Consider the following 13,438-nt stretch of genomic DNA (forward strand, 5'->3'; position numbering starts at 1 on the left):
TTCTGTCTCTTAAAAGGAAGTTTTTCCTGCCTCTGTCGCCTAGTGCTTGCTCTTGGTGGGAACTGTTGGGCTTCTGTAAATAGCATCATAGAGTACGGTCTAGACCTGCTCTTTTATGAAAAGCGCTGTGAGATAACTGTTGTTGTGATTTGGCGCTATATAAATGAATTGAATTGAATTGAATGAAAAGCTCCAATAACCCCACTGTGCACCTGTTCAACACCAAACAGCAGACATGATCTTGGACTACAATATTGGAAAACTGTTATCTTTGAGATCCTTTGATATGGAATAAAGGACTGTTTTGCAGTATAAACCTGTGGATGTCATCCAGTTGATAAAAGCGTTCTGGACTGCTTCATAAACACCTTCCTCTGCTCAACAGGAGAGGAGGAAGCAAAATATATAATACATTACAAACATTTGTAATTTCTGTGCGTGAATTAATATATCGAGTGCACATTAAGTTTTTCCTCCATGACACCTCCCAGGCTCAAAAGAGGATTTTATGTCAGTGATGTGTTTATAGCTTGTTTCCACTACCCCCATGTTCTAGCAATTAGGATAACATTGTACTCACCAAAGTAATTGCTGAGATCTAGTAACACAGTGACATCACCTCAAAGTTAAAAGGGGCAAGAAACACGAGCATCATACAGGAAAACTACTGTACACAAGTTCAGTAAGTATAGCAGGAAGGAGTAGCACTGTGTTTACAACAGACAGTATGGGTAATATTTTACTGGTTACCTTTATTTTCTCTTCCAGATAAGTTTGTCTAAAGCAGATATGTGTTTCCGACTGATTGACTGTCTGATCATCTTAATACCCTTGTTTCTCCCCCTTTCTAACTTCTCTTTAGTAATGTCACCATGTTACCAGATCACAGCACTTAACTAGGTGACTACAATGTTATTTTTACTGAAGGGATTGGTACATCCAAGTTGTATAATAATGGAATTTTCCTTTAATACTTATTCACCATGGCTCACTAAATAGATGGCAGAGCTTCTCTAAGTAAAAAAGTAAGTGACAAGGGGGCAGTGACAGAGCAGAACAATTATGCAATCATAGTAGATGTCAAGGGTAAAATCTTCAGTCAGACCTTTGGGGTACCCAACCAGGTCAACAAGTTCTTCCTCCCAAGTCGTCAACTACTGCTGCTCAGTCTGTGGCCCTCCACTTCAATATATTCATATAACTTAATTAACATTGGATTTTACTTCAGCAATCACCACATTCAAATAAAGTACTCATGGTCGATGTGAACCAGGAATAACTTCTGCATGTAATACCTCCTATTTGTATCCAAACGTACACACACCAGGAATAATCTGAATATGAGCTTGTTAGCTGAGGACACCAGAGACACCACACAGTTGACTGAAATCCCTCCATCATTTCTGAGGCAGACGATAATGAGCGGCTGCTGTGGTCTAATCCCAGTCTAGACAGTGTCTTACCTGAGATTCATAGGGCAGAAAGGCGACGTGGATCTCAGTCAAGGCCTTCATGGCTTTGGAGGCGCGGGATTTGGTCAACAGTCCAAACAATGAGTCTGGGATCGCTGCCAAGAATCACAGAAAAACATAGTGACTGACTGAGATAATTAGTAATTAGACAAAAGTATGACAGTGTTATGTCAATATTGACTGTTATTTTCTTAAATTAGATAAAGTAGTTTGCTTTATATTGGTACAGAAAATAAGGCTGGGGGAGAAATGTTACACATAAGATCAATTTAATAGTCACAGGGAGTAAAATAGTTGTATAATGTCTTCTGTGGCTCTGGATTTTTGTCAAGTCTGAGCAAAACTGATGATGTCATTAGTTGTCTCAGTTTTAGCTGGGAGCAGGGTTTGAAAAAAATAGAAAGCCTAATTTGTTAATGTAGGGGGAGCTCTGCTGTGTCACTGGGTATTTTTCTGTAAACATTTATATTTTCCTGTATATTCAGGTTCCTACAATAAACAATACACTAATTGTAAAGTCCTTGTCAACTTGCCTGTTTATTCACGCATAACAATTTCTAATCATTTGTGTCTTATTAACATGGTGCTGTTTGCATGTTCATAAAAGTCTGGTCTGTTTAACAAAGTAACGCAAACCATTGCCAGTCCACTGCCTTGGCATTGTTATAGTTTCTTGGCAGTGAGCGATTAAAAAACATTGCAAGGTGAATAATGTCTCTGTCTGTTGTTCCAGGCTAAATATTCTCTGTTTCAATCAATATATATCGATAGTGTACTTCTGCACATATGCTGTTTTTGACATGCATCAAGGTGTAATTCGAACACTGGCTGGGAGAAAGATTTTTCACAAAAGCCTGACATACAAGTGATTCAACACATTCTCACTCCTAATTCATCACATCTGGAGGCTTGGTCAAGACTCCTTTGGCATCGTTTTTGAACACCTTGGGTAAACTTTTTGTGTCTTTTCTGGACGTGTGTGGCTCTGCTGTCAAGTTAGCAACAATGACAACATAGTAGTCATGAAATGCCTTGAAAAGGTCATTGGACATCACACCAAAACTGGCCTCCCTCCAAACTTGGACCCATTTGCTTACAGAGCAAACAGATCTACAGAGGATGCCATCGCTACTTGTCTCCACACTGCGCTGAGCCATCTGGAACACCTGGGGAGCCATGTAAGGATGCTTTTCATTGACTACAGATGGGCCTTCAATACAATCATCCCTGATATACTGGTCGACAAGCTCTCTGTTTTGGGCTTCCCCACTCTCACCTGCACCTGGATAAAGGACGTTCATGAACTGTCCAAAAACGGTTAAAATCGCCCCCCAGTTCTCCTCCATCCTCATCCTCATGTTCAGCACTGGCTCTCCACAGGGCTGTGTACTAATTCCACTCCTCCTTTTCTTGGGAGTAACACTCCTAATTTTGTTGTATATTTTTGTACAATGACAATAAAAGCTTTATATCCTCTTCTAAAAAACTAAACTTATGTAATTTATATAAGATTACTTAAATAAATTACATGGCTTGTGTAACCCACTCCACTAAAATAACTATCAATCACCTTTTCATTTCACACAGGAAAAAAAACACTGGCGTCCTGGTGCCCACCCGTCTATTCCAACCACCTCCTGACTTTTCTGTCATTTATATCCTACACCTGCTTTTATTGTTTATAAATGACGCTACAAGGCTTCCCCCAATGCTTTAACCTATGGTGCTAAGGGGCTTCCCAGTATTTTACAAAGTGACGCCAACAGGTCTTGACCATGCATACGTGATGACTTGGGAAGGAGAACCAGTCTTTAGCCCCTTTGGAAAAAATAACAAACACAAGGAGAAAACATCCATGTTCAAGGAATCCCCAGATTGACTGATAAACTTTGAGTTTGTAAATACTCCATATATATTTTGTTGCTGTTTGTTGGTACTCACTGTCTGTGAAGAAGACGTGAGCTGCCCGGTACCTAGGAGCCTGTGGGTCTCTGAAGTCATCAATCAGACCCTCAACAGACTGAAACAGAAGAGAATAATGTTTTAGCGTATGAACTGTGAATGTGAAAGGTAATGACAGTTTGGACAATTCTCCACTCTGTTCAAAAGATAGCAAAAAGTAATACTGAATAGAAACTCAGCTGTTCCTACTTTTCCTACATTTAAAAGAACAAGAACTGTAATCATATTGCCCCACCACACAAACTAACCATGAACGTTATTGGAATTTAATTTTGAAGTTTTCAAATGACAATAAAGTGGCATTTCAAGTTGCTATATAAAATTGCAAAATACAGGATGAAGAAAGCCAATGAGACATCACTGAGGGATCCAAGTACTGTACCATAGAATTCTAAACAGCTTGTACAGGACCTGTATCAATTACCTCATCTGAGGGTGTGATTAGGTAGATGGCCTCCATGCTTGGCAGAGGCTCACGCCGCTTGTTTATGTCTTCTACAACTAGAGAACACACAAAAAAAAGAAATAATCAATACTCATCCGTCAGTTCGATTAGATTAGAACTATGCTCTCCAACTTGTAGTTTGTAGGAACATCACTGCCCTCAGATTAGTCAGTGTTAAATGTTGATGCAGAATCTGCACAAACAAATGAAACTGTCCCTACCTTACAGCAAACATTATGAGGTTTTTATTCCTTGAAACACTAATGAATGTAAAAGAGCTACAGTTATCATATTAAGTTTTGAACTAGTGTTTCTTTGTTGAGTTCATTGAAAAATTAGCCTTCAAAACCATTTTAATACTTCTGTATATCAGTGCCAGTAACAGTTAAGTCAGGTCAGCATATTTTTTCCTTTTAGGAGTTTAGGAGTTGCTTGCCTTGTCTTTCACATAAATATCCTTTGAGGATCAAATGTGACATGTTATTATTTGTATGCATGTTATTATTGACAAACATATATCTTGCTATGACACCCTAAAATGAACAAAGAAGTTATATCCTGATAGCAAACTGACTCTGCACCGGATCTGCCCTGGAGATATCATGGGTAGCTCATCTAGCCAGAATCCACTTTTGACCTGTTCATTATGCAGCATATTCAGTTTGGTCCAGAGCTCTTCTGGATCCCTTATTCAAATGTGTCATCTGGCCAAAGCTAAAATCTAGCTGACCAACATCTAGATTACTCTATAAAAATGTAATATTTCTTATAACCTGTTTGCCTTTATTAATATTCATAAAACATTAAATTTATTCAAGACTTTAAAATATCTGAACCTATCCTTTAAGCCATTCTGTGTTTCTCCAGTTTAACGCCTTTCCTGTGAAGCAGCAGAAGTAGGAAAATATGGTTTGTATTAGCAATAGCTTAATACACCTCTGCTACAGCAATAAGAGAGCCATCAGTTACCAATGTGGCTCATGTCAGGTAAAATTACAAACTATTACGCTGGGGAACATAAATGTATTTCCTTTTATATTCTATGAAAAAAGCCACACCTACTGCTCACTTTGTTGAGTTTTTAGATTATCTATCAGTGCAATTTCTTATTTACTGTATCTAATTTGAGTTTATTTAACCTTATTTAATCTGAGTCTTGCACAAAAGTGAGGCTTAGCTAAAGCTGGGGATATTTGTGTAACCACTAACAACAACCGAAAACAGGATTAATAGCTTCTTAGTGAGAACCAAGAAAATATATTTGAAATGTGTTTGATATTTGTTATTTTAAATAAAGTTAGGGAAAGGACGGAGGCATGCCCAGATTTGAGCTTTCAAGCCCTTCTTCAGCCCATTCTTGGAAATAAAGCAAACTACAGGTGCATCTCAGAAATTAAGAACGTAATTTAAGTAAAAAAGTTGAACTTTTATATATTCTAGATTCATTACACATAAAGTGAAATATTTAAGGCTGTTCATTTTCATCTTGATGATTACGGTTTACAGCTCATGGAAATGAAAAATCCATATCTCAAAATATTAATAATAATATTAATAATAATGGGCAACATCATCACCCAGAAGCCTCAAGAAAGCCCAAAAGAGGAGGCACTTCCTCTGGCAACTGAGGAAGTTCAACCTGTCAAGGGCAATGATGGCAAGAGAGATTTTGGCTCACCCCTCTCACCTCCAGACACAAACTGTTTATGTCTATGTCTAGCACCTAATCACCATAGCAAATTCCTCGTATGTGTAACATACTACTTTCTGATTCTGATTAAAATCTGATGTAAATATTTAGCATATCACTGCACAAACTGCCATACTGCACATATTATTTTTTCTTCTTTTATGTGTGTGTATATATATATATATATATATATATATATATATATATATATATATATATATATATATATATATATATGTTTATTGTTATGCACCAAGTCACCAAAGCAAATTCCTTGTATGTGTAAACCTACTTGGCAATAAAACTGATTCTGATGAATATGCATAAATATTTTCTACAAATGAATCCTCCACATGTTAGTGGGATCATTTTAGCTGAACTAAATTAAATTTACCTGCACTACATTTGATTAAACTTACTTTAAAGCTACAACTGAAGTGAACTGAGGTCACCTGGATGGTTGTACTTACTAGTGATTCCCTCTGACATGATATCTGTCATCTTGCAGCACGAGGAAACCATCCTCATACTCAGCTTGTCCACCACCAGCACCTATGACACAGTCACACACAGTAGAAGGATTTCATTGTGATATCTTCAGTGATTTTATTCATATTCACATTGTCAAGATCATTGGTGAATGATGCCAAACTTGATCAGAATAGCAGGACCCCTACCTTCCATTTTCCTTTTTCTCTCGCCTTCTTGATGACATTGTTCATTATCTCTGGAAATTAGAAGACATTTTATTAACATCCAGTCAAGACATCAACATAAAAACATAAAATTATTCTCACTGGTTTAGTGTTAGACCCAGGATCACTGTTGATTTACCATCAAAAGCGTACTGTATGTATGAAAATGAAAAAGCATATGCAGATTTGATATTACACTTGATTGTAGTGAGCTAGCTTAGTTAAAGCTAATCTGGGTGTGATGGCATAGTACTGTATAAATGGATATCAATGTGAGGAGATAGCTACTCGTTTCGGTTATTTGCATTGTTTAATAGTTTTCTTAAAATAAATGTAAATATCTATTTATTTTTTAAATCCAGTTCTAATTCTGTTTTCTTTCTGCAGGTAAGTGTTAAAGTACGTGACACAAGATTGAATAAAGGAGCAACCAGACTAAGTAAGCAGCTGCCAGCTGTCTGACTCAGTGATACAGTCTGCACAATCACTGACTGCAACTGATTACTCTGAGTTACCACTACATTGTTACTACAATTGTATGGCTGAGTTTTTCCAAATGTCATTTTAAAAATGACTTCCACTGTAGATCCTAACAATACAGCCAGATTGTGCATGCAAAAACACCCTCCATGCAAGATTATTTCAACTAGCAAGCCATTTTCATGCCTTGTTGGCTGAGGTGCACAATCAGACCTCTCCAGATTCTCCAACTCTGCAATCTCCAGTTTCATAATGGACAGTGCGTAATTTTCATCATTCATTAATTATCCTCCAGTGTTAAATGACCTTCTGTACTTTGGTATGAACATATTCAAGCATAAACAAGAAGGTATTTTGTCTTCTGACTTTTTCTCTAGGTAGTAAAATAAATTCTGTCAGCTGAATTATTACAAGAGTTCTCAATTAATGTAAGTGGCCTTTCTCATAGTATTTACAGTGTCCAGTGTCAGATCCCGCCCAAAGGGCCCCACCATTTGCTGAAAAGGTCAGTGAGAGTTCTGAAATGCTAGAAAGGGGCCCTTTGAGCTTAGATATTTTTAATAAGGAAACCATTTTATGAAAAAGGGTATTGAGACAACATTATACTTATTAGTATACTTTATACTATCAAACTGCAAAGAACGCTGGAATTGTTATTGTAAGGATAATGTAAAGAGTTACATAATGTGGCAAAAGGATTTGACACGTGTGATTCTGAGTAAAGTAAGACCCTTAGTATTGCTAAAGAAAATAAAAAACTAAAATATTGTATGCTGGTAAAGTAAATTATCAAGAGTTCACCGAAAACATCTGAAGACTGATCTCTTAATGTGACAACTTTGATGAAAATAACTTTACAGACTGAACACACATGCATAATGTCGTGACACCCTGATTGTGCAAATCCTTTTACACAAGCAGCAGCAAAATAATGCGTAATATAATATATTTCTAAGTCCAGCGTTTCACGACATCCTGTCACTTGTGTCAATAAGCAGTGTCCCAGTTTCCCTTTACTGGGGTTTTAAGCTGCGCTGAACATGGAGGGACTCAGTGCTGGGAGGGACAGGCCCGCTGCAATCACTGCCTCTAATCTGCTCCCAATCCTCTTACCCCATCCACCGCTCCTCATCGCTATTTGTGGGACGTTTCTGTGTCAGCGGACATGACTTCACAGGCAAGCAGAGTCACTCACTCACACACACACACACACACACACACACACACACACACACACACACACACACACACACACAAAAACAGACAAGCACTCATCCTCCAAAATAAGTTAACGTAATGTCCTGTTTCCACAGAGGGCCAGGGTGACATTTCATTTGAAGAGCTGCTCCAAAGGTGTCATAGGCACATTATCAACAGTGGGGCTAATGACAATAGTTGTGAATTATATAATATTACATTTGAGATAATGATCTGTTTGTCAAAGTCTTAAGGAGAAGTTCATATGATTTATCACAAAACATTTCCATAATATATTTCCAATCCCTGACTCGCCAGTCAGTCTGCTGTCTGAGGAAAACTAGTAATGATGGTAAATGATGTAAGCATTATGTGAATGGTCCTGTTTATCAAATTAGTCAACAGGATTAAGTGGAAGTGTCTGTGACATAGTGGGACACCACCTGACATGCAGCTTTCACAGGCGGGATAAACAACAACAGGCTGCTGCTTCAGCAACAGATAGATCTGTCTAATCCAGGTTTACAATGTATTTCATCACAGTAACTAGTTGTAACTATGTAAGGAAGCAGCTCCTCTACTCTGCCAAATACTATGTCTACTCAGCACCATACTGTAGGAAAAGCAGACACGGTGGAATAGGACATTGTACTGTCCATGAGTACAATACTGTCCATCTGACTGTAACATTTCCAACCCTGCCAAAAGCTCTGCTGTGTCCATGTTGTATGAAAAAACAGCAACACAATTTAACTTATTTACAAAGCCACTTAGTCCTAAACTGACAACAGTGATTTATGTATTTATGTGTGCTTAAAATGATCACAGTCAGTGTTGATCACTAGTGGACTGGCCTGAGGTCCGTTTTAGCATGCAATTAATTGCCATGACCAGCATCAGTGACAGTATAGCAAGCTATTTTTAATATATATAGCAAGCAGGAGAATCCACACATCAGACGCGTCTCAAGGCTATAGGCTAAAGAATTATTGCTGTTTGCTTGACGTTTCTTTACTTTTATTGTTGTAGCTTATGTTCAAGTTCTGTGAACGTGTGTAGTTTTTCTAAAGCATTTGATTTGATTGAGGCTTGAACATAAAGATCATTTGAACAAACTCTTTCTCTTTTTAAAAATGTAAAAAATTATGTATTTCTAGGGAGTTTGTGAGGGTGCACCCATAATCATAGCATACGTTGAAAACTCATTGTCAGATAGGCTACTTTAATGGCCTGGTTTGTATTTTGTAATCTGGATAACTTTCTTCCCAGATGAACATAGTGGCCAAATATAGACCTAGTTTGGTACCCATAACATCAACAAATAGAGTTAGTCTACAACATTAACTGTCTGGTGGATTGTGTGAACGGGAATGAAGTCAAACTCCCAGCCTGAATTATTGGCCGTTAATCGGAAGGTCTGCGGTTCAATCCCCGGCTCCTCCAGGCTGCATGTCAAGTGTCTTTGGGCTAGATTCTGAACGATGGCTGTTCCACCAGTGTAAAAGTGCCTTACTAGTCACACACTGAGCCTAAGTGCTCAAACAGAAACTAACATTCATACACTGGCCGAAGAGCCATTCAGGTTCAGTATCTTGCCCAAGGACACTTCAACATGCAGCCTGGGGTAGCAGGGATTGAACCACCAACCTTCTGATTAACGGGCAACCCGCTCTACCTCGCGAGCCACAGCCACCCCGAATGTTTGAGCACTTAGGCTCAGTGAATGAATGTGTGTGAATGGTGAATGCAGATGTAGTGTAAAAGCGCTTTGAGTGGTCAAAAAGACTAGGCGCTTTACAAATATGAGCATTTAATGTAAAAAGGTGTTAGTTGTAGTGATGAACTCACTGAGAGTTGTCACCAATTCTGTATATCAATGATATAGAATGTCTGTAAACTACCTGTCCAGCACCAAACACATTAAGTCAGTGACTAACACACTGGTGAACATAGTGGAGCTAAAGAACCATTTTTCTCAGCAGACCAAACCTGAACTATAAGGAGAGCGAATATTGGACATGAAAACAGTTGCCTGCTTCTGTCGGAAACCAGGTTGGTGCTTTAACATAAAGGCATCTGTACAGAAGGTGTGACGGACTGTGACATTAAATGTAGCCTTCACACATTGTTAGCTCAAGCTATCAAGTTATGGAATCAACATTCACTCATAATGACAGATGTGGCTTAAAAAAGTAAAGCATCTGCAAACAGATTACTCTCAGTTTAGCGCATTTAAATTTTTTAAAATGCTTTGTGAATAAGAAATGTTTTGCAGCAGCTTTTTCAACTCACCTGCAACAAAGCTTGATTAGCAACCAGGCAAAGTAAGTAAGTGGTAATTTGATAAGTTGCTAATAAGTTTGAGAATATACACTCAATCACAGCCTTAATGCTGCAGTAGAGAATTATTTTTAAAATGACTTTTAACGATACTTCAATGAGGCTTATGAATTTAAGAAACCTCCTAGCAAACCTTTGTATATTATAATCAAAGTGTCATGAAGTAGTCAGATATAGTTAGCTTATTGCCATTTCTACTGTTCTGCATGCTGGAGGATAGCCACTGCATGAAAATGAATAATTCTGCAGTGAACCTGGCTCACTTCCTTTACTGTAAAACGCAGATGGCAGATCAGGTCAGAGATGCAGAGGGCACAAAGCTTTAACTGTGAAGAAAGCTACAGTAAGCGAGCCTGATCTGCATCTGGATGAGAGTAAGTGAAGCATGAGTTCAGGGGATGGCTGGGGTTGTGTGCTATGGTTTGTTCCATCCATCCATCCATCCATCCATCCATCCATCGTCAACCACTTATCCTGCGTACAGGGGCGTGGGGGGCTGAGATCGGGCGAAAGGCAGGGTACACCCTGGACAGGTCGCCAGTCCATCGCAGGGCCACACATAGACAAACACCCCGGAAAGAACCCACGCAGACACGGGGAGAACAAAAACTCCACACAGAAAGGCCAGGGCAACCGTGGGTTTGAATCCTTGACCTTCTTGCTGTGAGGTGACAGTGCTAACCACTGCTCCACCATGCCGCCCCCTATGGTATGTTCATTGAATATATTACTTTTTATTACTAAATAATTTATTAATGCTTTTTTAAATTTATTAATTTAAAATATTTATATATTTTTAATCCCTTTGACCCAACTACCCTCCAGGAGTGAATATCAGCAGACTATTAACATTAATAAATGTATTATAACCAAACAGAAAGGAAAACACCAGCCAAAACATATTCTTTTTAACGTCCTATAACTGAAAATAAGTCATCCATAAAGTATTAGAATAGATAATGAATCATTATTAACCCCTAATAAAGCCATTAGTTATACTTTGTTGACCCTTAAAATTATACTAAAATGGAGAAGTGTAGGATTAAATCATTCCTAATGTAAAGATCTATTCACTGTAGTGAAATTTTAAAAAAATTCAGCGTGCGCATCTTAAATCTAAAGAGAGCTTGACGGTCAGCGTGAGACCAAACAGCACCGATGCGTGTTAAACGCATTAAAATAATGACTAGCCTACCTAATGCTTGATACTGGTCTACACTGTACTGATGTCGATATACATCTGACAGTAGACACAAACACTCGGTTAACTGTTACCGACGCTGAGAGTCGGATCTTTCCTCCTGCACCCTCTGTCAAAGCACCTAATCCGCACAGACAAAGATTAGCGAGCAGGATTTGCAGGACTCCGTGCTCTTACACTTCAGACAAACGGCAATAACGGCTCAATAAACGACATAAACTTCCGTCCGGCTAACAGGACACCACCGGAGAATTTTAAATTTTAATAATGCATCTCACTGACAGTGCAATCTGGAGAATTAACCGTTTGGCGAGCTGCACTGCTCTGGTGTGGCTGTGCGTATTTTGCGCGTCGAACGCAAACCACAGTAAAAACCCACAGTAAACCCACAGTAAAAACAATTGTCACCGGGCGCTGCATTGTCCTACATTACCATAAATAAAGTTATATAATGTCACGAGCGCTGGAATCTTAGATTGAATGTTTGGTAACTGAGATTGCCCTTCATGCCTATCCAATACTTTACATTGTTTGAAATAATAATAATTAAACCAGCTGTGTCAACATTTTGGAATAACAAAAGTAAAAAATATTATTACAGCTAAATTAAACAGTACTTACTTTCTCCAACAATGGCTTTTAGTCCAAGTGGTGCCATGATGAGCCCTCTGCTGCGCGTCCACCTCTCCACAGAAAGCTGACGGGCGCTACCACCACCACTGTCAAGCTGATTAGAATAAGCAACACACTTCCGTTCCAATTAAATACAAAATAAAAGCCTAAATTTGAAACGTAGAAGGCATCAGTACCACTGATAAAATAAGTAAACAATATTAAAATAAACAAATATAAATATTAAATAGCACAAAATTTGAGTGTTTCTACAAGGAGCTTCTGACTTCTCTGGCTGACCACTGACTGCTGATCAATCACTTTGACACCTTGAATCCATTCCAGTAAGTCAGCACTTACCACAAACCATTCAGTACCTTAAGATCTTTTCTGGTTCACCCCAAATACAAGACTACCCCTGAAAGGATGTATGACATTATCACGCCATCATATGTAACATATGTGGGGACGACTGTTTAGTCATACACCTCATAGCCGCATCTTAACATTAAATGTTCAAAATACTTATATTAAATAGAAACACCATATGAAAATAGATTTGACCCAAACGCAGATGAAACAGGCAGACTGATGCAGTTCAGTGATTTATTGCAAAACTGAGCTTACATGCAGGTAGGCTGCGAAGGCGGTAATGGCACCTTAACCCCTATGCTCATCAAGGTATGAATGTGTATGAATGGGGTGATTTTGATGTCAGAAAGACAAGAAAGGCATTGTACAAGTTTAGACCTTTTACTTCTGTCTGGAGGTTTATTAGACTAATAATCCGAGTAACAGTTCGTGATAGGTTTTTATAACACATGAAAAAAGAAACTGGCCTATGTATGTGAAGTATTTTGGATTTGACAGCACAAATCCAGGGTGTGGAGATTTGCCATATAAAGCATAGAGCCAAATCTGCACATTAGTATGTAGATAAATACAACTGCTACAAGATGTGCACATGCAAATCTGACATGGTGAATTTTTATTCACCATGTGAGAATTTTTATTTTATTTTGTCTTGAAACACTACTAATAAGCATGATTTACATGTAATCCCAGTTTTACAGTGAGGAATTGAAAAATAAGAAATGAATGTTTTAAACAGCTGTTTCTTGTGTACTGTTTCTATTTTTGTTTTAAACTGATTGGTATGTTTTCAGATTAATCTGTCTTGACGGCAAGCACTGGAGCCATGTTAATCAAGTTGGGAAATCATGCGGAGCATTGTGCCACAGTTACTGGACCAAGGTCAAATTCAGTTCATTGCTAACTGATTCTACAGTACTTTTATTATATTTTGTTCCTCTTTCTTTACATCCCTCTGTAACTTTAATTTCC

General features: G+C 38.2%; 1 protein-coding gene across 1 annotated transcript; it reads right to left on the reverse strand.

Moving 5' to 3' along the window:
* Positions 1 to 1,463: 1,463 nt before the first annotated feature.
* Positions 1,464 to 12,200, reverse strand: LOC119917850 (syntaxin-binding protein 1-like; the record flags this gene model as incomplete). The annotated part of the gene is made up of 6 exons (XM_038738273.1): positions 12,104 to 12,200; positions 6,247 to 6,296; positions 6,040 to 6,121; positions 3,859 to 3,935; positions 3,414 to 3,492; positions 1,464 to 1,567 (listed from the first exon to the last, which is right to left on the reverse strand). Coding segments are annotated over exons 1-6 (429 nt in total), but the record flags the coding sequence as incomplete, so codon positions are not given.
* Positions 12,201 to 13,438: the final 1,238 nt, after the last annotated feature.

This window comes from Micropterus salmoides, unplaced genomic scaffold (assembly GCF_014851395.1).
Source record: "Micropterus salmoides isolate LMB-PRFRI ecotype aquatic unplaced genomic scaffold, ASM1485139v1 Ms_hic_scaffold_2276, whole genome shotgun sequence".
Taxonomy (NCBI): domain Eukaryota; kingdom Metazoa; phylum Chordata; class Actinopteri; order Centrarchiformes; family Centrarchidae; genus Micropterus; species Micropterus salmoides.